This window comes from Phyllostomus hastatus, unplaced genomic scaffold (genome assembly GCF_019186645.2).
Source record: "Phyllostomus hastatus isolate PE091 unplaced genomic scaffold, TTU_PhHast_1.1 phas_contig_17, whole genome shotgun sequence".
Taxonomy (NCBI): Eukaryota; Metazoa; Chordata; class Mammalia; order Chiroptera; family Phyllostomidae; genus Phyllostomus; species Phyllostomus hastatus.
Window position 1 is genome coordinate 21,739,369 of NW_025333664.1, and position 25,406 is coordinate 21,764,774.

The window sequence follows — 25,406 nt, forward strand, 5'->3', positions numbered from 1 at the left end:
TTCGGAACCAGATGGGAGGCAATATTGGTGCCCACCCCCCTCCAATCCCCAACCTAAGAAAAGAAACCGATCTCATCCGACACCCCCAATCCCAGACGCGAAACCGCGCAGCCCCGCCCCGTCCCGGCAGTCAGCGATTGGGAGATGCAAATACCAGGTTCTCTGCCCAGCAACGGGTGACGCGCCACTCGAGCGCGAGGCGTGGCCCGGCCGCAGCCCAAGCGGGCACCTCGGTGTTTACTCGGGGCGGCCCCGCGCGCGCCGCAGCGGCCCGCAGACGGCGAGGGGGAGGGGTGGTGCGCGCGCCGGCGGGGCCGCGCGGGGAGAAAGACACTGGAAGGCAACCGGGCGGGGAGAGGCGCGCGCGGGCCGCGGCTGAGCAGGAGGCTACTAGGAGAGCCCGCGGGGTCCGGGGGTGCGATTCCTCCGCCCCCGCAAAACAATGTGTAGCGTGCAGCGGGGCGCAACTTGCGGGAGGCGGCGGGGACGCGCCGAACCCGCCTGAGACCGAGCTGCTGACCTCCCCCCGCCGTCCGTTGGGCCCGAGCGCCCAGCTCCTTGCTCCCCAGCTCTCGGGGGCCGGGCCGAGCTACGGGGCGGGGCCGCCCCTCCGTCGCTGCTGCCTCCTCCCCCACCCCCAGCCGCGGAGGATGCGGACGGCCCCCGGCGGCGTCTAGCGGCCCCGGGCCCAGGCGCGATGGTGCAGCAGCGGGGCACGCGGGCCAAGCGGGACGGCGGGCCGCCGCCCCCGGGGCCGGGGCCGGCCGAGGAGGGGGCGCGTGAGCCCGGTTGGTGCAAGACCCCGAGCGGCCACATTAAGAGACCGATGAACGCGTTCATGGTGTGGTCACAGCACGAACGGCGAAAGATCATGGACCAGTGGCCCGACATGCACAACGCCGAGATCTCCAAGCGCCTGGGCCGCCGCTGGCAGCTGCTGCAGGACTCGGAGAAGATCCCGTTCGTGCGGGAGGCGGAGCGGCTGCGCCTCAAGCACATGGCGGATTACCCGGACTACAAGTACCGGCCGCGCAAAAAGAGCAAGGGGGCGCCAGCCAAGGCGCGGCCCCGCCCCCCCGGCGGTGGCGGCGGTGGTGGCAGCCGGCTCAAGCCTGGGTCGCAGCTGCCTAGCCGCGGGGGCCGCCGAGCGGCAGGAGGGCCTTTGGGGGGCAGCGCGGCGGCTCCCGAGGACGACGATGAGGACGACGACGAGGAGCTGCTAGAAGTGCGCCTGGTCGAGACCCCCGGGCGGGAGCTGTGGAAGATGGTCCCGGCAGGGCGGGCTGCCCGGGGACCAGCGGAGCGCGCTCAGGGGCCGTCGGGCGAGGGAGCGGCTGTCACCACTGCCTCCCCTACTCCGTCGGAGGACGAGGAGCCTGAGGAAGAGGAGGAGGAGGCAGCAGCGGCGGAGGAAGGCGAAGAGGAGACGGTGGCGTCGGGAGAGGAGCCCCTGGGCTTTCTATCCAGACTGCCCCCGGGCCCAGCCGGCCTGGACTGCAGCGCCCTGGACCGCGACCCTGACCTGCAGCCTCCGTCAGGCACGTCGCACTTCGAGTTCCCGGACTACTGCACCCCAGAGGTTACCGAGATGATCGCGGGGGACTGGCGCCCGTCTAGCATCGCCGACCTGGTTTTCACCTACTGAGCCCACCGTCAGCGGGGCGCGCAAGCCCCCAAACCAGCTGTTTACATACAGGAATCAGGTATTGGGGCCCCTCGGAGGCCGAGGCTGGCACCCCATCTCCCACGCAGCCTCCCCCCTCCTAGACGTGCCCATCCCCCCTCGAATCCAGACATGCCCCTCCCCCGCAGACACACCCCAAGGCAGCCCAACCCCCACCCTTTCCCTGACATCCAAGCTCCTCCCTGCCCTGCCCCCTTCTGCACAGCCACCAGCAGCCAGCCCCCCTCCGGTACACCTCCCGTCCTTTCCTACAGACCTGTGCCCCTCCCCCACTATGCACTTGCCCCTCCTCGAGGCCGGAGGACACGCCCCTGCCCTTGCTCCGGAATCCCTCCGCCTTTGCCTAGCCCTTCTCTTCTCTCGTTTAGGGGGGCGCTGGGGCCCAGAGGCCCCGCGCACTCCTCCCAGGCCCCTCCCCCCCAAGTGGGGGGAGGGGCGCGCTTCTTTTACTCTGGGAACGCAGGGACCCGCCCCCTTTTGGCGCATGCTTAATGCTCCTTGGGAGGAGGGGGCTGGTCCCTCTGGCCAGCACTGGGCAGAAGTGGGGTGGGTACAGAGGTATCCTGAGAAATATTTTGATCCGGGAGCTGCGGCTTCTTTTCAACCCGACGGGGCGTCACTGCCTTAATGGGAGGAGCACTCAAAAGGGGGAGAAAGGGACTAACTAGCCGGTCCGGAAGGGTTGGTTTGGAACTTGAAAATGTCCCAAGTGGAGTAACCTCCTTTCACTTAATGGGGTCGCGCAGACCCACCGGTACCCCCCCACACACACACCAACTACCTGAATGCCTCTGCGGCCTATCTTGGTCCCCAGAAACCTCTCTTTCATTCCTCACCCTGGGAATTGGGGTAGGATCTTTCTCTGGAAATTCACCATGAGAGGAAGGGATGACCAAGAAAACTCAGAACTGAGACACGTTAACAGTGTGTTTGGGGGACAGTGTTCTGCCGCTTCCCCCCTCCTCCGGAAGTGCCCTGTCAGTTCAGGGCACACTCTCGAGCCTGGGCTCCTGAAGCCCACAACCTCTTCCTATCACTCAAGCCTCCCTGTGCCCCCAGTGATAGTATTCAGTGGGAGAGGCAGGGCACGTTGTTACCAAGGGCTTGAGACTGAAGCACGATAGCAGATGGAGTGTCAAGAAGAGCCTCATTTTTAAGAGCCTTGTTTTTGAGCAGCTGACTTGAGACCATCGATTGGACCAGTGAGACTGAAAGGCTGTCAGAGCAGTGGAGGTGTGCCCTGCGCCTATTTTTCTACGTGAAAAAATAGGGATAGCGATGTTGTAAGAGGAAGCTGTGTCCAGTTCGGGGTGCCTTAGGGACCCTGCCCCTGATGTTACCCCTCTAACTCCCAATTCCCCGCTCAGGCCCCGCCCCTCCGGCCTCCCCCACCCCCACCTCCCTTGCCCTCACTACCTGTATCTCACCGGCGTGTGTTCACCCCCCGGGTGTGCACACACTCTCATTCACACACACAAATCTCAGGAACAAACGGTCCCAGAGTCCTCCGGGACCCCTGCCCAGGGTCTCTGCTGGCCTCTGCCCCACGCGTTCCCATCGCTGACAAAGCCACCAGCTGCCTCCTTTACGCTTGGTGCTCCGGCTCTGGGCCTTTCTTGCGCTCTCTCTTTCTCTCTCTCTCTCTTTCTCTCTCTTTTTTAAGTAAAACAACAACAAAAAGACAATGAAAAAAAACCCAGAAAACGTCATGTGAGTGAAGAGATGTCATTGTCTGTGGTCTTGAAGAACTAGTCTAGTAGCTGAGGGGAGGGATCCCTCCCATCTGGGGCACTGGCACCCACAGCAGGACTTCCGCCAGTCTGATGCCAGGACTGAATAAAGTGTATTTGCCCCTACCTCGCCCTGTGGTTCTACATGTCTGTGCCTTTCCTCACCCCTTCCCAGTTTGCCAGGTTCAAGTCTCTTGATTTAGCGCTGTACAGGAAGAGCTGGGAATTCCAGGACGAGGCACCTGGCTCCTCCAGGCCTCTGCCTCCCTCTATCTCAGGACTCCCTGGTCTTCACTGAGGGTGCCAAGCTCATTCCTGCAGGGGCCAGGCAGGTAGCATAAATGGATGAGAGTCTGGGTGGACACTGGCTTCATGACCCACTTCAAGGTGGGGACAACTGCTCACCTCCTGCCAGCTGTGACCCTGTGGGATTGTCACCCACAGTGGCCAAGTGGCTAGGTTTTTTAAGAGAAAGTGGAATCTGGGTATTTCTAAACATCTCCATGTCAAAATGAAAGCTGACTTTTGAATCTTTGTGGACCAAATGAAATGTATAAGCATACCTGGGTTGGGGGGCGGTTTGACCCTTATCTTAATGAGAAGTGAAATGCAGGGTTGGGCCGCATTGTCTGGGCTCCAAGCCTAGCTCCGTCCACCATTACCTGCATGACCTTGAGCAGGTTCACCCTGACTGCCATATGTGTAACATGGGAACTGATAGTACCTGCTGCTTACGGGGAAATGAAGTTTGAGGTGAGAAGCATTTAACTTGGTGCTCCGTGAACTGTATTATTCCCTGGTTGAGAGGAGGAAACGGGGTCAGAGTGGTGGTGCAACTTGCAGGAAGACCTGCAAGCAGCCAAGGTCAGAGACAGATCAGCTCCAAATCTCCAACCGGTCTCTGTATTCCTTAAGGGCGCTACCTCTCCCTGCTTGCAACTGCAGCTGGTGTAAGACTAGCTCAGGGCCTGGAGTGGTGGTGTTGGTTCCAGTGCCTGGCACATAACCGGCCCAAAATATATTTTTATTGAATGAGTAAAGAAAAGCACCAAATTGCCATTCCTGCCCTTGAGATTCTCACCAGTGTGTTTTGGAAACCGAGACCAAGGCTTTTCAAAATCCTTTTGTTCCCCCGGGGCCCCCTCACCCTAGTTTTCACTCTACCAGATCCTGTGAATTATTCCTAAGGTTGGACAAAGCCATTTTCCCAATAAGAACCAAGGCCAAGTGTGCCGACCTCATTCAGAGGGTATTTGGGGACCGGGATGCCTATAGGTGACTTAAAGAGGAACTAGAGCAAGTCTGGGAGGGCTGAGCTCGTACAGAAAGGTGGCCTGGGGCAGTGTAGAAATTCCAGTGTCGGCTTCTCAGTCTCTTAATTGGAAGCTAGGCAACCAGAAAACAAAAGAAGTCCTACAAGGGTGGCGGAGGTGTGGCAGATGTGTGTGTCACCCAGAACCCCTCCTAGGAAGGACTTCCCCAGCTGTGGGAAGTAGGGTCAGTGGAGAGCCCCAGCTGTCGGCGCTCCGCCAGTCTGTCTGCCCCGGCTCCAGAGAGCCACTCAGCCAAGGCAGCCTGTGTCTGGTGTCAGAGCAGAATTGGGTGTGACTGCCTGGCCATCTCACTTCAGTGTGGGTCAGACACTAGCAGGCAGTACTTGCCCCGCCCTCCCCCCCATCCTCACCCAGGGCCCCTCCAGGGTGAGGGGGGCTTTGCCAGGCCTGCGCCACTGATTGACTTCCTGTACCCAGTCCTGCCTCCCCCTCCCTTTTCTCTTTGCAGGTGTTTATCCCTAATAAATATTTTGCACCCCAAATTCAGTCTCTGTGTCTGCTTCTGGAGAACCCAGTCTGCAATGGAAGGTTCAGGTGCTAGACCAAGGGCGTGGCTCACGGCTCAGCAACCATAACCCATAACTCGGCACCTCTGATTGCCGCCCCCCGCCCCCAGGAGTTGCTTCTGAGGGGGTGTCAGGAGGAGCCTCTTCCATTCACCACCAACACTGCCCCAAACTGGAGGTTGTACCCTTCCCAGTAGACATCACAGACGCCAGCTTCATCCCCCAGGGCACTCCAGAGCCCTCTGCTGATGTCATTCTCCTTCGCAGCCCTTTCCTGGTAAATCTTCAGAGCCAGCATCAGCCCGTTTGCCCTTCAGGATGAATCCCCAGGGTGGAGGCAGGGCAGGGACAGGGGAGGGTAGAGTGCCTGGCGGTTTCCAGTGCTAGAGCGCTGGGGGACTTTGGGGCCAGGCCCTTCCCTCTCGCAGGCCTTCGTTTCCTTGTATGTAAAGTGGAGGAGGTGGAACAGGAATAGAAGAGACACCATTTACTATTTGGTTCCTTCCATTTCAGAAGGAAATGGATTCTGACCTGAGAAAGGTGGGGAGATCTGTTTATGTGGACTCTGGGGACACCTAGTGGCCGAAAGGAGTAGGAAGCAGTTGGGGCTGGGGTCGGGTGTGTCCCGCAGCATTCCTGCAGTCTGGTTTAGCCCTCAGGCAGGTCCCTTGCCTGGGTTATTTGAGCCATCTTGGTTCCAGGAATTTAAAGACGCTTCCACACTAATGTGTTGATTATCTGTTGCTGCATAACAAATTGCCAGAAACTCAGCAGCTTAAAACAGCCTGTGTGTATTATTTCACAGGAGTCCAGGTGTGCCTTTGCTGGGCTCTCTGCTCCGGGTCTCACAAGGCTGCAGTCCAGGTGTTGGCTGGGCTGCATTCCTCTCTGGAGCCCAGCACCTGTTTCCCAGTTAACACGGCGGTGGGCAGAATTCAGTTCCTGTGGTTAAGGACAGGGTTCCTGCCTTCTCCCTGGCCGTCACCTGGTGCCATGCTTGGTTCCTCGGAGCCAGCTGCTCACGGTTTCTTTCTTCAGAGGCCATCTCACTGCGTGGCAGCTTATTTTGTCAAGGCCAGCAGGAGACGCTCAGCTTCCGGTCTTTTGACTCAAGCAAAGCTCTCTTTTAAAGGACGTGCTTGACTCAATCGGGTCCACCCAGAAAAATCTCCTTTTAGATTAACTAAAATTCAACTAATTTGGGACCTGGGCCATACCTGAAAAATCCCTTCACCTTTGCCATATAATGTAACCTAATCACAGGAGTGCCATCCATTATGCTCACTGGTCTTGCTCACAATGGGGAGGGCTTATGTCCAGCAGGCACGCCAGGAGGTGGTAACCTTGGGAGCAATGTTAGGAATTCTGTTTATCTGCCCTGGCTGGTGTGGCTCAGTGGATTGAGTGCCCGCCTACGTGCGAACCAAAGGGTTGCAGTTTCAATTCCCAGTCAGGGCACATGCCTGGGTTGCAGGCCAGGTCCCCAGTAGGAGACGCCTGAGAGACAACCACACGTTGATGTTTCTCTCCCTCTCTTTCTCCCTCCCTCCATCTCTCTAAAAATAAAATAAATACAATTAAAAAAAGAAGAATTCCACTTATCCTAACTGTGGATTCTCAGGCCTATAGCTCCATTCCAACATTGCCAGACTTGTATGTCTAGCTGCCTTCTTGTCATGTCCACTGGGATATCTAATTGGCATCCCAAACCTGGTGTGTCTAAAGATGAAGTCTTGTTTCCACAAAGCCCCCAAGCCTGCTCCCTTACCTCACCTACATCTTCCATACCAGTAAAAAGCCCAAAACCTCTCTTGTCATTTTGGCTCCTCTTTCTTCCACAGCTTCAGATTCCTTGGCTCTGCCTTCAAAATGTGTCCCGTGTTCTGTCACTTCTCACCTCTTTTGGGGCCACTCTGCTGGGCATGGCCCCCATCATCTCTTGCCTGGATCCTGTACCAATCTCTTCACTAGACTCCTTTCTCTTTTTTTTTTTTTATTTTTTTTATTTTTTATTTTTTTATTATTATTTTTTTTATTATTAATCATTGGTCATATACAGTTTTCTCCTTTTTACTCCCAATCAAGTTAGACTCCTTTCTCCTTCGCCCTACTCACAGTCTTAAATCGCCCACACATCGGCTAGAGGGGTCTGGTTCATCTATAAATCAGACTGTGACTTCCACCCCCTGCTCAGAACTCTCCAGGGGTCTCCATCTCGTTCAGACTCAAAGCCAAACAAAGGCTGAGGCTCACCTGGGTACCCACCTCCAACGGCTTTTCCTTTGCTTGCCATGCTCTAGCCATCCTGACTCCCTTGCTGTTCCTCAAAGCTGCTAAGCACACAGCCACCTCAGGCCCTTTGCACATGCTATTCACCCTGATTGACATGCTCGTCTCCCAGATATTTACTCCCCCACGTCCCAGCTCCAATGTCATTACCTCAGAAAGGCCTTCCCCAGCTGTTTACATAAAGTATCACCACCACCCCCCTTATACTATCTCCTTTGCTTTATTTTTATTTATGTGTTTTTATTTTTTTAAGATTTTACTTATTTTTAGAGAGGGGGGGAGGGAAGAAGAAAGAGAAGGAGCGAAACATTGATGTGTGAGAGACACAACAATCAGTTGCCTCTTGCTCACCTCCAACTGGGGACCGGGCCCACAACCCAGGCATGTGCCCTGACGGGGAATCAAACTGGTGACCCTTCTGTTTGTAGGCTGGCACTCAACCCTCTTAGCCATACCAGCCAGGGCTGTTTGATTTTTCTTAATAGTATTTGGCACACACAGTTTTTATTTTTATCTATATTTCTCATGAATATGTGAGCTTCATGAGGAAGACTCCATACCTTAGGTTATTCAATGTCTCATTCACTCACCCATTCAACAGAAAAAACCCTTATTTATTAAGGGTTTGCTAATGCCAGACCCTGGGCAGACAAAGGTGAAAAGGACAGACATGCTCCGTTCCCACTGAGTCCACAGATCTGAGAAGGAGAGAGATACATAAACACAGGTAGAAACGCACTGATGGAGATGAGCAGCAGGGCTGGGAACACAGAGGAGGCACTCAGTCCGGGCTTGGGGCAGGGTGCCCTCCAGAAGGTGGTGATTTTAAGCTGTGAGACCTCAGTAGGTGGTTGTGGTTGTAGAACATGGCTTCCAGTTCTTTGACATTGCTTCCATAAATATCCTTCCCCTTGAATCGGGGCTGGCCTTTGTGATCCACTTGTAACTGATAGGATACAGCAGATTGACGCTGTGCGGTTCCAAGGTTAGGCCATGCTGAACCACCAGGTAAGAAGTCCAACAGCCCTAAGACCATCACGTGGTGAAGAGCTCAGAACACACGGAGAGACTACGGGTAGGTGCTCCGGGCATGCAGGCACCTGCTGGGGCCAGACGTGTAGGCAAAGGAGCCTCCAGGGGATTCCGGCCCCGCCATTCAAGTCACTCCAGTTCTCACAGTGCCCTCCCAGCCGAGATCCAGCCCTCACGGAGCAGAGACAAGCCACCTCCTCTTGCCCTGTCTGAATTCCTGACCCGTAGTGTCCGTGAGCCTAATGAAATGGTGGTTATTCACACGTCTGAGTTGGGGGACAGCAATTTTAACTAGAACAACAGGACGGAGCTTTCAGACGCCAGTAAAGGCGAGCGGAAAGGCTCGGGAGGCTGATGTGGAGAGGAATCAGCTGTGGCTGGAAGTGTGGTGGGCGAGAGGAGCAGACTGGCAAGGGCGTGAAGGGCCTTGGAGGCAGCTGGACTTTCTCCCAAGTCTCCACACTGCAGCCCACGAGGTCTTCTGGAAACAGCAGTCTGACCACTATGGAAAACCTCTCAGCGGCTCTGCACTATATCCACAATAAAGTCAAAGCTCTCGACCTCGCATTCAAGGCCTTTTGCAATGGACTCCTTTATTGTTTTATGCTCTTTTTCAGCTACCAGGTCCGCCCTGGAACTGCCTCAGCCATGCCAGGCCACTCATGACAGTGGCCTCCCATGCCTTTTGTCTTTGTTCTTTTTCAGAAGTTGGAGCAACTTTGGGCTAATCTCAGGACCTTTTGATGCCTCAGTGCCCCCCTCTGTTCAGTGAGGTGGTTGGACTAGAGGGCAGTAAGAATACGCCCCGCCTGGCGTTGCAGGAGCCTATGAAAAGGTGGGAGAAAGGTGCTTATAGCCAAACCTGCCTGGCTGGCTTCTTCCAGGTTGCCTAGCAATAGATTCTAACCCTCTCCCCAATCCTCAGAGGTCTCTTAGCAACAGGATTTCCTGTTAACTAAATGAATGTCAAGTTCTGCTTCTTCTATCTTAAAAAGCAATCTCCCACCAAGGATCTCTTTAGAGACCTGGATACCAACCCAGAATGGAAAGAGACCCGAGTTTGAAGTCACTGGAGGGTTTGCTGTGTGACTTAGAGAAGCTTCCTGGCCTCTCTGTTTGTAATGCAGATTACGGATACCTGTCAGGCGCTCCTGAAGGCTTTCTCCCTTCTCATGTCTGTGTTTTATCTGACTGCTAAATTGATTCACTTTTTTATTATATTTTTTTCATCACCATTAACCCCCCTTAACCCTCACCCCCCGGCAATCGCCACCACACTGTTGTCCATGCCCATGAGCCCTTTATCCTTTTTGCCAGATCCCCCTACCCCCCAACTCCCCACCCCCCATAGCTGTCATCTGCTCTCTATCTATGAGTCTGCCTCTCTTTTGCTTGTTAGTTCAATTTGTTCATTAGATTCCCCATATGAGTGAAATCATATGATATTTGTTTTCTTCTGGCTGGCTTATTTCACTCAGCATACTGTTCTCAATGTCCATCCATGCTGTCGCAAAGGGTAAAAGTTTACTTTTTTTATGGACACATAGTATTCCATTGTGTGACTGTCCCATAGTTATTTTATCTACTCATCTACTGATGGACACTTGGGTTACTTTCATATCTTGGCGATTGTAAATAACACTGCAATGAATATAGAGGTGCTTCTGTTCTTTCAAATTAGTGTTTTGGGTTTCTTCGGATATATTCCCAGTAATGGGATTTAGTCACTCTTTCAACAAATGTTTACTGAGTGCCTACTCTGAGCCGGGCAATGTCTTAAGGATTGGGAATTCTGCAGTGAGCAAAACAGACAGTCCCTGCCTTCATGGAGTTCACACTCTAGCGGATGGAAACACACAATAAATCAACACTTAAATAGATACAATAATAATGCCATGTGGTGATGGGGTTGAAGCGTGAGAAGGGGCCACTGTTTCAGATGGGGTGGTCGTATCAGTCGGAGTGGGCTAGAGAAGCAGAGGAGACAGAGCAGAAAAAATGGGGCTTCTCCCTTGCTCCTGCCAGTCTCTGGTCCTGCCTTTCCCTTTCGGCTGAGCTCAGCTGCATGCCAGCTGACAGGGGTGGCTGGGAAACGCAGCCTGGGCAGGGCAAGAGCAAGGGACGGACTGGAGGGCAACCAGACCCAGGGCTGCCTGGCATTCTGGGGTGGCCCACAGCATTTTCCTTCCGTTTCCTGCCTGCAGACTTTGGGAACCCTGGGATGATCTCCTCCCCCTCCTCTTCCTCCTCCTTCTTCTAACACTTTGATACTTAAAAAGAATTGTGGTAGATACACATAACATAAACTTTACCATCTTAACCACTTTTAGGTGTATGAATCAGTGGCATTAAGCAGTCCCATTGTTGAGCAACCACCACCACCATCCATCTGCAGAACTCTATTCATCTTACAGAACTGGAACACTACACCCATCAAATAACTCCTCCTTCCCCCTGCCCGCAGGCCCTGGCAAAAATCATTCTACTTTCTCTCTCTGATTTGACTACTCTAGGTACCTCATATAAGCAGAATTTACATTACTTGTCTTTTTGTGACTATATTACTTCACTTCACATAATGTTCTCAGGGTACATCCATGTTATAGCATGTGTCAGAATTTCCTTCCTGCCCTGGCTAATGTGGCTCAGTGAACTGAGTGCTGGTCTACAAACCAAAGAATAGCCAGTTCGATTCCCAGGGTGGGCACATGCCTGGGTTGTGGCTGGGCCCCTGCTTGGGGGTCGTTTGAGAAGCAACCACACATTGATATTTCTCTCCCTCTCTCCCTCCCTTCCCCCTCTCTAAAATATATATAAATAAAATATTTTAAAAATAACAAAATTAAAAATAAGAATTGCCTTCCTTTTTAAGGCTAAACAATATTTCACCATATGTATATATTATGTTTCGTTTAACCATTCATCCATAAATGGACACTTGGTCGCTTCCACATTAACCGCTGTGAATAATGCTGCTGTAAACTTGGCGTACACATACCTCTTCCAGATACCCTGCTTTTAGTTCTTTTAAGTGGAACTGCCGGATCATTTGGTAATTCTATTTTTTCATTTTTCAGGGAACTTCCATAGTGTTTCCCATAGCAGCTACACCGTTGTCTCACCAACATGATGCCAGGGTTCCCATGTCTCCACATCCTCACCAACACTTGTATATTTTCTGTTGCTGTTGTTTTTTACAGTGGCCGTGACAACAGGCGTAGGTACCCGGATCATTTTGCAATTCAAACCATCATGGGCTTTTTATCCCAGGCTTGTGATTTTTTTTGGCAGCAGAGTTCCCTCAAAAATTTAGTCATCCTATCTCTTTGACTCCAGCCAGTGCCGTGCACCAAAACCACACCCATAGTATGTTTCAGGACAGAGAGCGCAGGCTTGCGTTGTTTCTTTGCCTTCTTACCCTACGAGGTCTCTTCCGGTGATGGCAGCTCTCGGGAGTAACAGGTGGTGAAGCCACACCCTTAAGATAATCTCAGCCCTGAATCATCTTACCCATCTGAGTGTATTTTCCATCCAATAGCTTTAAAAATCCAATCTCCTATTTTAATCAACTTTATTTAGCCTGAGGTACTCCAATCAATTGAGAAGTTTTTCCAATGAGTGTGAAGGCCATATTCTTAACCCAGAGACTCTCAACCGTTTTCATCTCATGGCGCACATAAACTAACTACTGAAATTTATGGCACACCGGAAAATATATTTTTGCCAACCTGATAAAAAAAAAGTAGGTATAATTTTGATTCATTCACACCGGATGGCTATTGTTGTGTTGGCTGTTGTCATTTTTTATTTGACAATCTAAGGGAAAAAGAGGGCAGTGCCCCCCACCTCTGCCCCACTAAATACTCAGGTATTGCATGTTTTAAAAACTCCTGCAGCGTGATGGTTGGAAACCGCTGCCTTAACCTAATCTTTGCCTTGGAATGTTTTAAGAATTCATTGGTTTTACTGTGCTCAGCACCTTTGAAAAGCTCATTTCTTTCTATCTGGGCTCAAGAAGCATTAGACTGTGCCACATCTGCGAGGACCTAAACTTCTGAACTCCGTTTCCTTTTATTTCTGTTGGCGAACGAGCCAGTTCCTTCCGGAGTCCATCTCTCTCTTCAACATTTGGACAAATGCTATCCAAGGTGCCTTTACAGCCTGCTTCCCAAGTTACTGCAGTGAAGGTTTTACTGAACGTTTTCCCTTTGCATAACACGGATTGCCCGCCCTCTTTCCCGCTGTGCCAGCCACTAAGGTGTTGCCACCTATTTTAGTTTTGGTTACATAAGTAACCCAAAAAACCTACTTCTGGTACCAATTTCTTTGTGAGTCAAGATAGGCTGGATTGTGACCCAGTTAACACACAATGGGAAATATCAGTGGACCGGCACAGTAAAGGTTTATTTCTTTTTTTAGAAACATATTTTATTTATTTACTTTTAGAGAGAGGGGAAGAGAAGGAGAAAGAGAGGGAGAGAAACATCAGTGTGTGGTTGCCTCTCATGCACCTCTGACTGGGTACCTGGCCCACAACCCAGATATGTGTCCTGACTGGGAATTGAACCGACGACCTTTTGGTTCGCAGGCCTGTGTTCAATCCACTGAGCCACAGCAGCCAGGGCTAAAGGCCTATTTCATACTGAAACATATTCCAATGCTGTGACTCTCCAGAGCAGCTGTCCTCCCCTCACAGGCTCAGCAACCCAGCCCACTTCCGTCACTGACACTACCGACTTCTCTGACACGACTGTGCCAACACGCAGTCTCTGCAAGCGTTGTGGCAGGAGAGAAGAAAACTGGAGGGTCACACACCAGCTCTGCAATGCCCTAGCTTTTCTAAAACATAGCCCTCAAATTATTTGACATTGCTTCTACAGAGAGTTGGGGGCATATTTTTGCCCCTTGAATCTGACCTCTGGGACCAACAGAATAGGGTAGAAATGACACTGTGCCAGTTTGCAGACTCTGGCTTTAAGAAGTGTATGGCTCTCATCTCCCCTTCCCTGGGATACTCGTCCTTGGGAACCAGCCACCGGGCTACAAGGAAGCCCCATAAACTGTGGAGACCCGCTCAGAGGAGGCCCCTGGCCCTCAGCCCCAGCTGAGAGCACGAGACAGAAACGAACAAGTGCAGAGGCTCCGAGCCTTGAGGTAGGAGTTTGCCGGATGTGCTCGGCCCATGCCGGGAACACCACGGAGGCCAGCATGGCTAGAGAACAGTGAGGGAGGGAGTGAGAGAAGATGAGATGAGGAGGCAAGTAAGGTTCTGGGGGAGGTGCAATTATAGGCCATAGTAAGGACTAGTTGGAGCTATCTGTTGTTGCAAGATCATCTCACAATTTTGTAGCTTAAAACATCACTTTATTATGTCTCAAGATTCGGTGGGTTTACAGAATCACTGGCATGGTTCTTCTGCTCGTGTGACGTCATCTGAGGGCTCAAGTGGGCAGCAGCATCCAGGATGACTCACTCACATGTCCGACGCATCAGCAGGTCCTAGCCATGGGCTGGAAGTTTGGCTGCGGCCGTCAACTGGAGCACCTCCACGTGGCTTGGGCCCCTTCAGGATGGGGACTGGGGTCCAAGAGGGAGCGATCCACAGATGAGTGTTCCAGGAGGGGGAAGAGAAAGCCAGTCCTCTTGAAAGCCTTGTCCAGAGCTGGCACAGCATCACTACTTTCACCACAGTCCATTGGTTAAAGCGGTTGCCAGCCAGTTCAGATTCCAGGGGAGGAGGAGTCAGTTCCACCTCTGGAAGGGCAGGGGGACCAAGAGTCTGTGGCCATCTTTAATCCACAACACCTTTTCCTTTTACCCTGAATTGAGGTGTCATCAGAGGCCTCTGAGCAGGGGACAGAGAGGAGAGAATCGACTCACGCTTTAAAGGATCGCTGTGTCTGCAGTGTGGAGAAGAGACGGCTCAGGGCAGGTGAAAGCACTGAGTGAGTGATGGGGAGGGACGGGGGTCTGAGATGGCAGTCTGCAGGTCCAAAGCAGGGCCCCGACAGCGAGGCTTGTCCCCCTGACCCTGGACTGTCCAATATAGTGGCTACTAACTGCACTGGGCTGAACTTAAATTTAAAGTAATTAAAATTAAATACGATTTAGAGTTTAGGTTCTTACTCATACTAGCCACATTTCAAAGGCTTCAGAGCCAAACGTGGCCAGTGGCTCCCGTGGAGGCAGCACAGATGTAGAACATCCCCATCTTTGCAGAAACTCCTATTGGATGGCGCTGGCTTAGACCTTCTCATCTGTTACAAGTACTACATCTAAAACCTTGAACTACAGGGTCCCACACTCTGACTCCAGGCTCTCTTCCTTCCCATCCAGCTGTTTGTTTGTTTGTTTGTTTTGGACTTCCTTGAGCTCCTCAGTCTAGAATCCCTGCATCTTCTCTAGACCCATCTGCTCCTCTCCTGGGCTGCCTTGGCACCCTTCCTCCCCGAGCCAGGATCCTCCTGCGGTTCACTGTGGGATTTGCCCTCTCCCCTGCTCTCTGCATCCCTATCACTCCCTCCTTCTGCACCCACCCCCGCCCCGTCCAGGAGAACCTCACTTGACCCAGGAGCTGGGGCATCAGCGGTCTTCTTCATTCCCGTTTCTCCTGACACTGCCGAAGAAAGTGACAGCCATGTGGGCCCCGTCTCCACAGATCATGGCCTCAGAGGCATCAGAGCCAGTTCAGAGTCTGCCACGTTGTGACTGAATGACCTCAGGCGAGTGACGCACCCTCCCCAAACCCAGGGTTGATCATCTGTAAAATTGGAATTATCACAGCTTCTGTCTCACAAGGTTATTGAGAAGATAAATTATCCAGGCGCATATCCAGTTATTGAGTAAATACTCAATAACATATTTATTGCTGCTGTCATCATTATTACCGATTGTTCTGGATCTTCTCCACCTTTTCTAAGAAAGTGTGGTAAGATATACATAACATAAAACTTATCATTAGTGAAATTAAGTTTATTCACAATGTTGGCCAACTAACACCACTATGTAGTTCTAGAATATTCTTATCACCCTAAAAAAGTCCATTCGGGCAGGACTCCCCATTCTCCCCTTCCCCCAGCTGCTAGAACCATTCATCTGTTTTCTACCTCTACGGATTTTCTGACTGGATCTTTCCTGTATATAATCACACCAAATGTGGCCTTTGTGTCTGCTTCACTGCCCTTTTCAGGCCTCCTGTTAAACTAAAACCTTTCTCTTTCTTTATAGATAATGGGTCTTGTTTCTCTCAAGAGCATTCAATTTATCAGGTGTCACGTCGCTCAACTTCCCACCCATAAACTAATGTAACATGAATAGTAGTAACAACATGTTCCAGGTACTTTGCTAGGTGTCTTAGAGGAACATCTCATTTCAGTCTTTCTAACCCTCTGAGAGGCAACCACTAATACTACCTCTACTTCACAGTCAGGGAGACTGAGGCTCAGAGCAGCTGCATCACGCAAGTAGCAAGTGGCAGAACCGAGATTCCAACCTGAATCTGTTTGACTCCAGAGTTCAGCTCACAACCAGCACCCTCTGTCTCTTCCCACCCCAGGATTCAGCTAGTTTGTTACGGAGCAGAGGACACTGGATTCTTCTGTACTCGCTCAAGCCTAGCCCATCTTCCCGTGACTTTAACCTCACCCCTCCAGAGCCCCACCCATCCCCTTTCTGATATCATCAGAACTGCAGCTGATTCAAATGGCAGTGTGCTGAAATCATCTAGTTGCTTCTTCATTCGCTTGTCTGATGACTGAACTAGGATGACTCAAAGGCCGAGTGCAGCTGAGACTGTGGTGCCTTCATGTGGGCCCTCCACGTGGCATTGGCTTCCTCACCCCACAGCAGCCTCCCGGTAGACAGATTTCTTGCATAAAGCCTAGGGCCTCCAAGAGCTGGAGCTCCCTGGGAAGTGCACACCCTCCCGTGTCTTAGCCTTGGCAGTCGGGGCATAGTGCCCACCACACTCTAGTGGTTGAAGCAGTCGTCAGCTCACTCAAGACACACAGAGAGGGCACTCCAGAAGACAAGTGCTAAAGAATTTGCAGCCGTGTTTTACATGATCACAGGTTGTCTCCAATGTGTTGCCATCTCTTTAGTTCATTTTAGCCCTTAACATCTCTTGAATCCACTTCTCTGCAAGCTCACTGGGCAAGGCATCATCATCTCTGGACAGGAGTCTCCTTGCTGGTCTCTCTGCTGCCACTCTTGAGCTTTCTATCCTGTTCCCCGAAGGGATCAGCAACCAGAGGGATCTTCTTATTCTTATTTTTTAAATCCTCACCCAGGGATATTTTTTTTTTTTTGGTTTTTAGAGAGAGAGGAAGGAAGGGAGAGAGAGAAAGAGAGAAAGATTGATTGGTTACCTCCCATACTTGGCCTGGCTGGGGATCAAACCTGCACCCAAGGTATGCACCCTGACCAGGAATTGAACCCACAACATTTTGGTGTACTGGACGACACTCCAATGCACTGAGAAAACCAGCCAGGGCCAGAGGGAGCTTTTGAGTGCAAATTAGATCACATCCCTGCACTCTTTAGAACCTTTCCATGGATCTCCACTTCTCTTCGGTTGAAGTCCAAACTCATTATGAGGCCCTGAAGGATCTCACATAGCTTGTAGCTTGCCTCTCCACTCAAGGCTTATAGTTTGAGCTCCATCTCTCTCTCTCTCTCTCTCTCTCTCTCTCTCTCTCTCTGTTAAACGAGTAAGTAGTACATATAAAGCACTTAGACAAGCCTCTGCACATAATGAGCATCACATAGGGTGGAGCAAAAGTAGGTTTATGAAACACAGAGCTTATTCTTGTATTATTATTTATTAATTATATTTTTCCATACAAGCATTTGTCAATCTACTTTTGCCCCATTCTGTATATTTGATATTATTATTAGTCTGTGTTTGGAAAATATTTATTGAGCTGCCTACTCAATGCCAAGCCCTATGTGAGGCTCGGTATACAACGATGAACAAAAAGGATGTGCAGAGTTCATTCATCCCCATGTCCCAGCCCCTAGCAGGAAGAGGGACAGAATGGATGGTCAAGACGTGAAGACATGTTTGTGCAGGGGCACCTGAGGAAGCCCAGAGAGGTGCACTGACTTTCCCAAGGCCACACAGCAAACGTGGGACAAAACCAAGGTTGTAGGCACCTGACAAGGAGTCTCCAACAAGAGGGGCCATAGGCACACATTGCCCAGGGCAGAACCAGGGGTAGGTTGGGAGAGACACCAAAGGAGCCTGTCTCATCGGCTTCTTCCTAGGGGAAGAAATCTTCTACTCCAGCCCTGGCTGGCGTAGCTCAGTGGATTGAGCACGGGCTTCGAACCAAAGTGTTGCAGGTTCAATTCCCAGTCAGGGTACATGCTTGGGTTACAGGCCATGACCCCCAGCAACCACACATTGATGTCTCTCTCTTTCTCCCTCCCTTCCCTCTCTAAAAAATAAATAAATAAAATCTTAAAAAGAAAGAGAAGAAAAAAATCTTCTTTTCCAACACCTCCACCCCAATCCCAACTCCCTTCTCATGATGGGGCGGGGCGGGGGGAGCGGTGATCCTTAGCAAGGGGTAGAGGCTCAAAGAGGAAAAAAGAATGGAGAGAGGATGGCTGATTCAATGTGAGGGTAGGGTCCTCAGTAAGAGATAAGGGCTCTTGTAGGGACTCAGTGAGATAGGTGAGGCTCAGTGATGGGTGGGGGCTCAGAGAGAAGGTGGGGATGAAGTCTATGAAGAGGGTGGGGGCTCAGGAGGAGATAGACGTTTGTATACTGGGGTGAGGGCTCCATGAGGGGAATGAGACCTGGAGGGGGGGGGCGGAGGGTACAGTGAGGAGATGAAGGCTCCCTGAGGGCAAGGGTCTTCAGTGAGAGGGAGTGCTGCGGGATTCGGGTGAAGAGTTTGAGGGGGTTGCATGAGGCCTGTGGTCCAGGGAGGTGGTGGGGTCTCTGCGGGGGGCCTGGAGACTCAGACAGAGAACGGAACTCTGGAAGGGGACAGGGCTCGCGATCCTGCAGGGGTCCGCAATCTGCAGAGCTACTCCTTGGGGGGGCCCTTCCACTCCCGACTGCGGCGCAGGCGCGACCGAACCGGCTTTTGCTCTGCTCGCGCTCCTGCTCCCGCTCAGCTGAGACCGCAGGCGGAGAGGTGAGCTTAACCCCGCTCCACGCGCTGACCGACCCCTGCCCGAACCCCCACCCCTGCCCGAATCCCCAGCTCAGGCTGCGTCCCGCCTCCCTCCGGCAGGACTGCAGCGCCCGAGCCCTGGGGTGCCTCGGGCTTTGGGAGGTGGGCTCTCGGTGAAGTAGCAAGGGGCGGCGATCGCACCAGCCATCGCCCCAGACATCCCTGGGATGATAGGCTGCGAGGAGGCTTCTCAGGACAAGACCCGCGCCCACCTCTCTACTAAAAAGCCATTACCCCACCCACCCCGACTTAGTTTACCTCTAGGGGAAAGGACGCAGTTACTGTCGACCAGAGAACCGAGGTTGGGTCAGAAACATTGGTGTGGTGGGGGGCAGGGGAGTTGGCCTGATTCCTCCGTCCTGGCCCCCAGGAGGGCGCCCCTTCTCCGGGCCTGGGCAGTGTAGGGCGCTGGAGTGGGCGGGTCTGGGGCTCAGTGAAGGAGAACTGACTGAGGCGGTGCAAAGAGGCGCGATTCCGTCCGTCTCCAGGCCCTCGCGCCGGTCATCCTCCCGCACGCCTTCCCCCGAGCGCCTGCTCGGCCGCAGTGCCCCCTCTCGGAAGCTGGGCCCCCTCCTCTTCCCGCTCGCTTCCCAACGAGCTCCTCCCCGCTCCCGCCTCTGGGCACCTCCCCAGTGTTCCCGCGGCAAGCCTCGTCCCGGGTACTCGCGCGGGGTCTTCAGCATCCTCTCCCTCCCCCCTCCCGACCGCCAGACCGCCTCCTAGCAACTGGAGAAGGGGAGGGGGAGGGGCCAGGCCGAGGGGGAGGCAGCGTCAAGGTCACCTTCCTTCTTCCTTGCCAGCAGGATTGAGTGATTATGTATATTTGGGGAAGGACAGTGAGTTGCAGGGGAGGAGCTAACCCAGGCCAGCCATCCCCGAACCCTTTCCCTGCTGTCTTCCGTAGGGCCTTAAATTATTGGTGTCAGCCCTAACTCCGGCTGTTCCGCGGGCCCCATTCATTCTCCCACCCCTGCTCCTCGGCTCCTCAGCCCGGGGCGGTCCCTGCACTGGCCACGCCTCCTCGGAGCTCCGCCCCGCCCGCCTTCTCTAGCCCTCTGGTCCTTTTTCTCCTCCGCTTTTAGTCTCGGCCTTTTCCCTGTCAATTTTCTCTCTTTCTTCCTTTTTCTCCTCTTTCTTGCCTGAATTGCAGGGGAGGGCTGTGAGGAGCTGTGATTTATAGGCAGGTGTTAGCTACGGCACGCCTGTGACATGGGTGGATCGCAGGGGGGCTCCAAGAATCACCCCAACGAACACTGGCTGTGCGTGTGCCTACGTGTGTCTGCGTGTGTCTGTTCATGTGTGTTTGTATGTGTTTACTTTTCTGTGCTGTGCGTGTTTATCTGCCTGTGTCTCTGTGCGGTGTAATACGTGTGGCTGTCTGGCGTGTCTCTTCCGGGTGTCTGTGTTGGTGTGTGTCTCAGTGGTGCGTGTGTGCCCGTGTCCATCTGTGTATGTTTCTGTTTGGGGGGGGAGTTGCTGGTGAGTCTCTCTCTGCAAGGGTTTGAGGGCCACATCTGATTGGAAGTGAGAGGGGGCTGGAAATTCGTCTTCCCCTTCGGTGTAAACTCCTTTATTTTGTCTGAGGGCCATCACTGAGGTGGGAGGGGCAGGAGCCTAGTCCTCCCCCAGCACCGCCCCACTCCCCGGCTTTGATTCTAGTCCTACCTGTGTGTGGATACGCAAGTACCTTTCATTCCTGATACCTGTGGTTCCGTGCATGAGGAGAGGGGACCTTAGATAGTCTTCTCTAGAAATCTAACGCCCTTGACCCTAAGGGCCCCTAATCCCAAGGGCTCCTGACTTTCACTTCCTGTGGAGTCAAGATTCCCTGGGACTTGGAGGTTGTCACCTTTCCAGTGGCAGCCCTGGGGAAAGACCCTTTCAGGCCTTGCAGCTTGGGGAGCTCTGCCTGATTGGACAAGCATCAGCCAGGACAGCTACACTGAAGGGCAGGGAGATTTTCAGAGGAGATGGAGATGAGGACCTCTCGCTCCAGACATGGGACTCAAAAAGTACAGGATAAAAATAATAATGAAGAAATTACCATCATAATAACCATCACAACAGCTACCATTGCTTTTGGCACCGGAAGACACAATAACTATACAAAGGAAGGTGTGATCATTAGCCCTGATTTACAGATGAGGAAACTGAGGCTTAAGGAGGTGGAAGCACTTGTCTAAGGCCACATGGTCAGGAAGTAGTGGGTCTGGGATTGCAGTCCAGATAGCGAGGCTCCAGAGCCCACCGTCCCAGCCACTGAGTGGCCTCCTGAGCAAACACACACCTTTACTGACACCTACGATTACCAGGCACTGGGCAAAGCACTTCAGTGCACTGGCCCATTCACAGTACACCAGAGAAAGCCAGGCCAGGATTCTGGGAGGCCAGGCTGTGCTATGAGTGTGGAGTGTCTGAAACAGAAGTGGATGGCACACGAAGATTCAGGAGCCTGGAATGGTCTCCATGCGCAGCTCTCACTGACCCTTCCCTCTGTTGGCTGAACCTTCCCTGCCCTGCAGGAATCCAAGATGCCAAGCTATGACCGTTCCTGTGGATGTAGCCGGGGCCCCAACGTGGAAGATGGCAAGTGGTATGGGGTCCGTTCCTATTTGCACCTCTTCTATGAGGACTGTGCAGGTACCGCCCTCAGCGATGACCCTGAGGGGCCTCCTGTTCTGTGTCCCCGTCGACCCTGGCCTTCACTGTGCTGGAAGGTAAGGCCGGTGGAGGAGCAACTCTAATGATTTCCTGTGGCTTCAAGGAAGAGGTGGACTCAGTGGAGAGAAAGAAAAGGAATGCTGCAGCGGTTAGGAGTCTTGCACATTCAAGCAATGGAAAACCCAACTCAGATGGGTTTACACAATGAAGGGAAAATATCGCTTATTTTACAGAAGAGGCCAGAGGTTGTGTGCTTTCGGGCAAGGTTTGATTCAGCAGTTCAGACCCTCACACTGAGGACTCAAGGTTTCTCTTAGTCTTCAGGCTTCCCACGGGGCTTCCTCCCTGCAGCCCCTGTTAGCTTCGGGTTCTTCCCACATGTTCCCCAGCCGGCTGCTGCTTTGCTGACCCTCAGTCTTCCACCCTGCAACACCCAAGGGAAACTCTGAAGTATTTCCTTCAGAAAAGAAACATTGCTTTTTATTTTTGAAAGTCCTGGCAAGTATTACATTGCCTCTGATTGGCTCATTGCCCAGCTCTGAACTAATTTCTGTGGCCAGGGGGATAGTTTATGCTGACTGGCAGGGATGGGGGTTCATCCCACTTAAATATTACTGTGCTTTCCAGTGACTTATTGGGGTACTGCTGTCAGGGCAGTGGAAGATGAGAGAGAAACAATCGATGTTCATATCAGCCTGGGAGAGTGGCCAGCTAGGGCGCACTGTGTGGGTAAAGGTGTGGAGGTGGCAGCGAGCCCAGTCCCTGCAGTGGGCATGGCTCTTTGATAAACTGTGCAGGGTGAGCCCGCAACCTCAGGCCAAGTGTGCAGAGGATGCCGGGAGAAGAAATGCTCTCGGTGCTCCCTAGGGTGATCAGGGAAGACTTCCAGGAGGTCAATGAGTATTTGACTTTTTTAAAAAAAGATTTTATTTATTTGTTTTTAGAGAGGGGAAGGGAGGGAGAGAGGAAGAGAAACATCAATGTGTGGTTGCCTCTCACGCACCCCCTACTGGGGACCTGGCCTGCAACCCAGGACTGTGCCCTGACTGGGAATCGCAACTGCGACCCTTTGGTTCACAGCTGGTGCTCAATCCATTGAGTACACCAGCCAGGGCGTATTTGACATTTTTAAAGCGTCTTCTAGCCAGGCCATGTGCTAGGCTCTTGGGGACACAGAATTGAAGAAGGCGTGGTTCCTGTCCTCCAAAAGCTCCTAACTGTGGTTCATTTAATTATTCTGCAAACATTCTCACAGCTACTACTCTGTAGTAGCTCAGTGCTAGGCATGGAACATACCTAGTTAGCCAAAATGGGCAGTCTCTGCTCTCACAGCTCTCTCAGCTCTCAGTCCGGTGGGCAGGTAAACATTACTTACATAGTAACCAAACTACATACCCTAGTATATACCAAGGTGAGTGCACTGACTCACCTGGAAGAATGAATGGGCACAGCATTTGCATGGAGTATAAAGCAGGTGACTTAATCCAGTTCAGGGGTATCCTGGAAGGCTTCCCTGAGGAGGTGAGGTTTAAGGGCAATCTCAGGGATGTGTAGGACTTAACCAGACAGAGAGATAGAGGGTGGATGGCACAAAGGGATAAGATAGGGCCCGAATAATGATGGAGGGGGGCTCAAGACTGGCAGGAGAAATCCCCTGCCAGGTGGGGGCTGGGAAGGAAATTAAACAAGAGGCCCCAAGGTTCCACATAGAATCAGTGTGGGCCCTGTGTCAGTTAGCAGGTGTGTTCTGTGGTTCCCATCTCTTCAGGTGGATTAAGGGGTCACCTTTAAGTCCAGTTGGGACCCAAGGTGATCCCTTGGCCGAGGGGTTGACCCTGACCACCTCCCAATCTGTCTGCCTCTCTCCAGATCAGCCTGTCCTCGGGGACCCTGCTTCTGCTGCTGGGTGTGGCAGCGCTGACCACAGGCTATGCGGTGCCCCCGAAGCTGGAGGGTATTGGAGAGGGCGAGTTCCTGGTGCTGGATCAGCGGGCAGCCGACTACAACCAGGCTCTAGGCACGTGCCGCCTGGCAGGCACAGCGCTCTGCGTGGCGGCCGGCATCCTGCTGGCCATCTGCCTGTTCTGGGCCATGACCGGCTGGCTGAGCCAGGACAGCAAGGCAGAACCCCTGGACACGGAAGCTGACAGCCACGTGGAGGTCTTCGGGGACGAGTCAGAGCAGCAGCTGTCTCCCATCTTCCGCGATGTCGGTGGCCAGGCTTGGTTCTCGCCGCCTGCCAGCCCCTTTGGGAAATCCTCTGTGCAGACCATCCAGCCCAAGTGGGACTCCTGAGCTGCCCACACGGCCAAAGGAGGCACCAGGCCCAGGGTCTGGACCCTTCCTCCTCCCACCACACCACACCCTCCCATTGTCTCCTTAACTTCTCCCTGTCAGCAGGGACCCTCCTTTCTACGCTGCCAGAAGGCTCAACTCCAGGTCAGAAAGCCTGGAGCTCACATCCTCATGCCCATTCCCAGGGGATAGGGCCCCAGCCCATTCTAGATGCCAATCTTCCCCAAGTCCACTCAAAACTTCCCAGCCACCCCTCCTTCCCCAGTCCCTTCAGGGGCAAGAAGCGTCTCCCCCAACCTGTCCTTACGCCTCTCTGTCTGGGACCTTGGCCAAAACCCCTACCCTTTCAAACCACATTCCTGCCTCTGTGTTATAAGGGGTTTGGACCAGATTCTCAAGTTCCATGACTTTCCTATCCTCCCTTAATGTAAGTGTTACCCTCTATAGGCAAAAATGGGTGGGGTGGCAGGGTCATTCTCCTCCCTCGACCCCCACCCTCTGTCAGCTGCACCAGGATGCCTCAGAACGGGTCAAAGATGCTCACTGGGCTTCCTGTCCAGGATGGTGCAAAACCATTTAGCCCCTAGAGTATGTTTTCTTCATGCAGTTTGGCATCCGGGCCCCTCTGTCCACCCCATCTTGGGCTAGCACTAGCCCCAGTGCACAGATGAGGCGGCTGGCCAAGGCTGGCAGTCTGCAGGAACAGCGACTCACATCTGCTGACTCTCCCAGGCCAGCTCTTCTTTAAAAACAATTTTTTTTTAATTTTTATTTATTGATTTTAGAGAGAGAGAAAAGGAGAGAGAATCACTGATTTGCTGTTCCACTTATTTATGCACTCATTGGTTGATTCTTGTATGTGCCCTGATCACAGACGGAACCCACAACTTTGGCGTATTGGAACGAGGCTCTAACGGTCCAACCATCCGAGCTGCCCTCCCAGGGCTGGGCCAGCTCTTGTTCTACAGCTGAAGCAGGGCCCTGCACCTTCCTGGCTTTCACGGGACCCGCAGGGGCTGGGGCCAGGCTTGGCCCAGGGAAACTAGCTGGAAGCCTGATGATCCCAAGTGGCTCAGAAAATACTTTGAGCATGTACTTAAATGGTCTCTATGAGCTAGGAAAGCAGACCTAGGATGGCTTTGTCCCTCCAAGTCCCCCCATCCAGAAACAATCACCCACAGGTGACGCATCATCCTCATTCTCTACCACTAGGCGGCGCTCCAAGATGGCGGAAAAGAGTTGTCCATGCCACACCCCTACCCCCGGGCTCAGTGTCTCCCCAGCCTTGAGGGGCCTCTTTGGGTGGGGCGGGCGGGTGCCCCTCGGTCCTCTCCTACCAGGCAGGCCCTACTGCCCTTGTGCCCCAGGCCATGTCCCCATTCCGCACCTCTTCCATCCCACCTTCCCATTTAATAAACAGCTGGGGTGGATACTGACTTTGCTTCTTTTCTTCCTGACCACTAGGGCTTGGGGAGGGAGGATGGAGGCTGCCACCTGTGCTGGGCACTTAAATCCACTGTTTCTCATTTGCTCCTCACGAGGAAGGACATTATTATCTTCGTTTTACAGATGAGGTAACTAATGGTCAGAGAAGTGAAACCACTCGCCTAGGCTTCCAGAGGGTAAATTGAAATGCCTGCCTGTTGGGAAAGAGATTTCTCAGCTATCTTGAGGACCCATTGCCCCACCAG

General features: G+C 52.9%; 2 protein-coding genes across 2 annotated transcripts; both read left to right on the forward strand.

Moving 5' to 3' along the window:
• The first annotated feature begins 248 nt into the window (after positions 1-248).
• Positions 249-3,541, forward strand: SOX12 (SRY-box transcription factor 12). The gene has a single exon (XM_045833553.1). The coding sequence runs from the start codon at positions 698-700 to the stop codon at positions 1,643-1,645; it is 948 nt and encodes a 315-aa protein (XP_045689509.1). The 5' UTR covers positions 249-697; the 3' UTR covers positions 1,646-3,541.
• Positions 3,542-18,643: 15,102 nt separating this feature from the next.
• NRSN2 (neurensin 2) lies at positions 18,644-25,127 on the forward strand. Its single transcript, XM_045833302.1, has 3 exons — positions 18,644-18,720; positions 21,282-21,476; positions 23,290-25,127. The coding sequence occupies exons 2-3, from the start codon at positions 21,291-21,293 to the stop codon at positions 23,713-23,715; spliced, it is 612 nt and encodes a 203-aa protein (XP_045689258.1). The 5' UTR covers positions 18,644-18,720; positions 21,282-21,290; the 3' UTR covers positions 23,716-25,127.
• Positions 25,128-25,406: the final 279 nt, after the last annotated feature.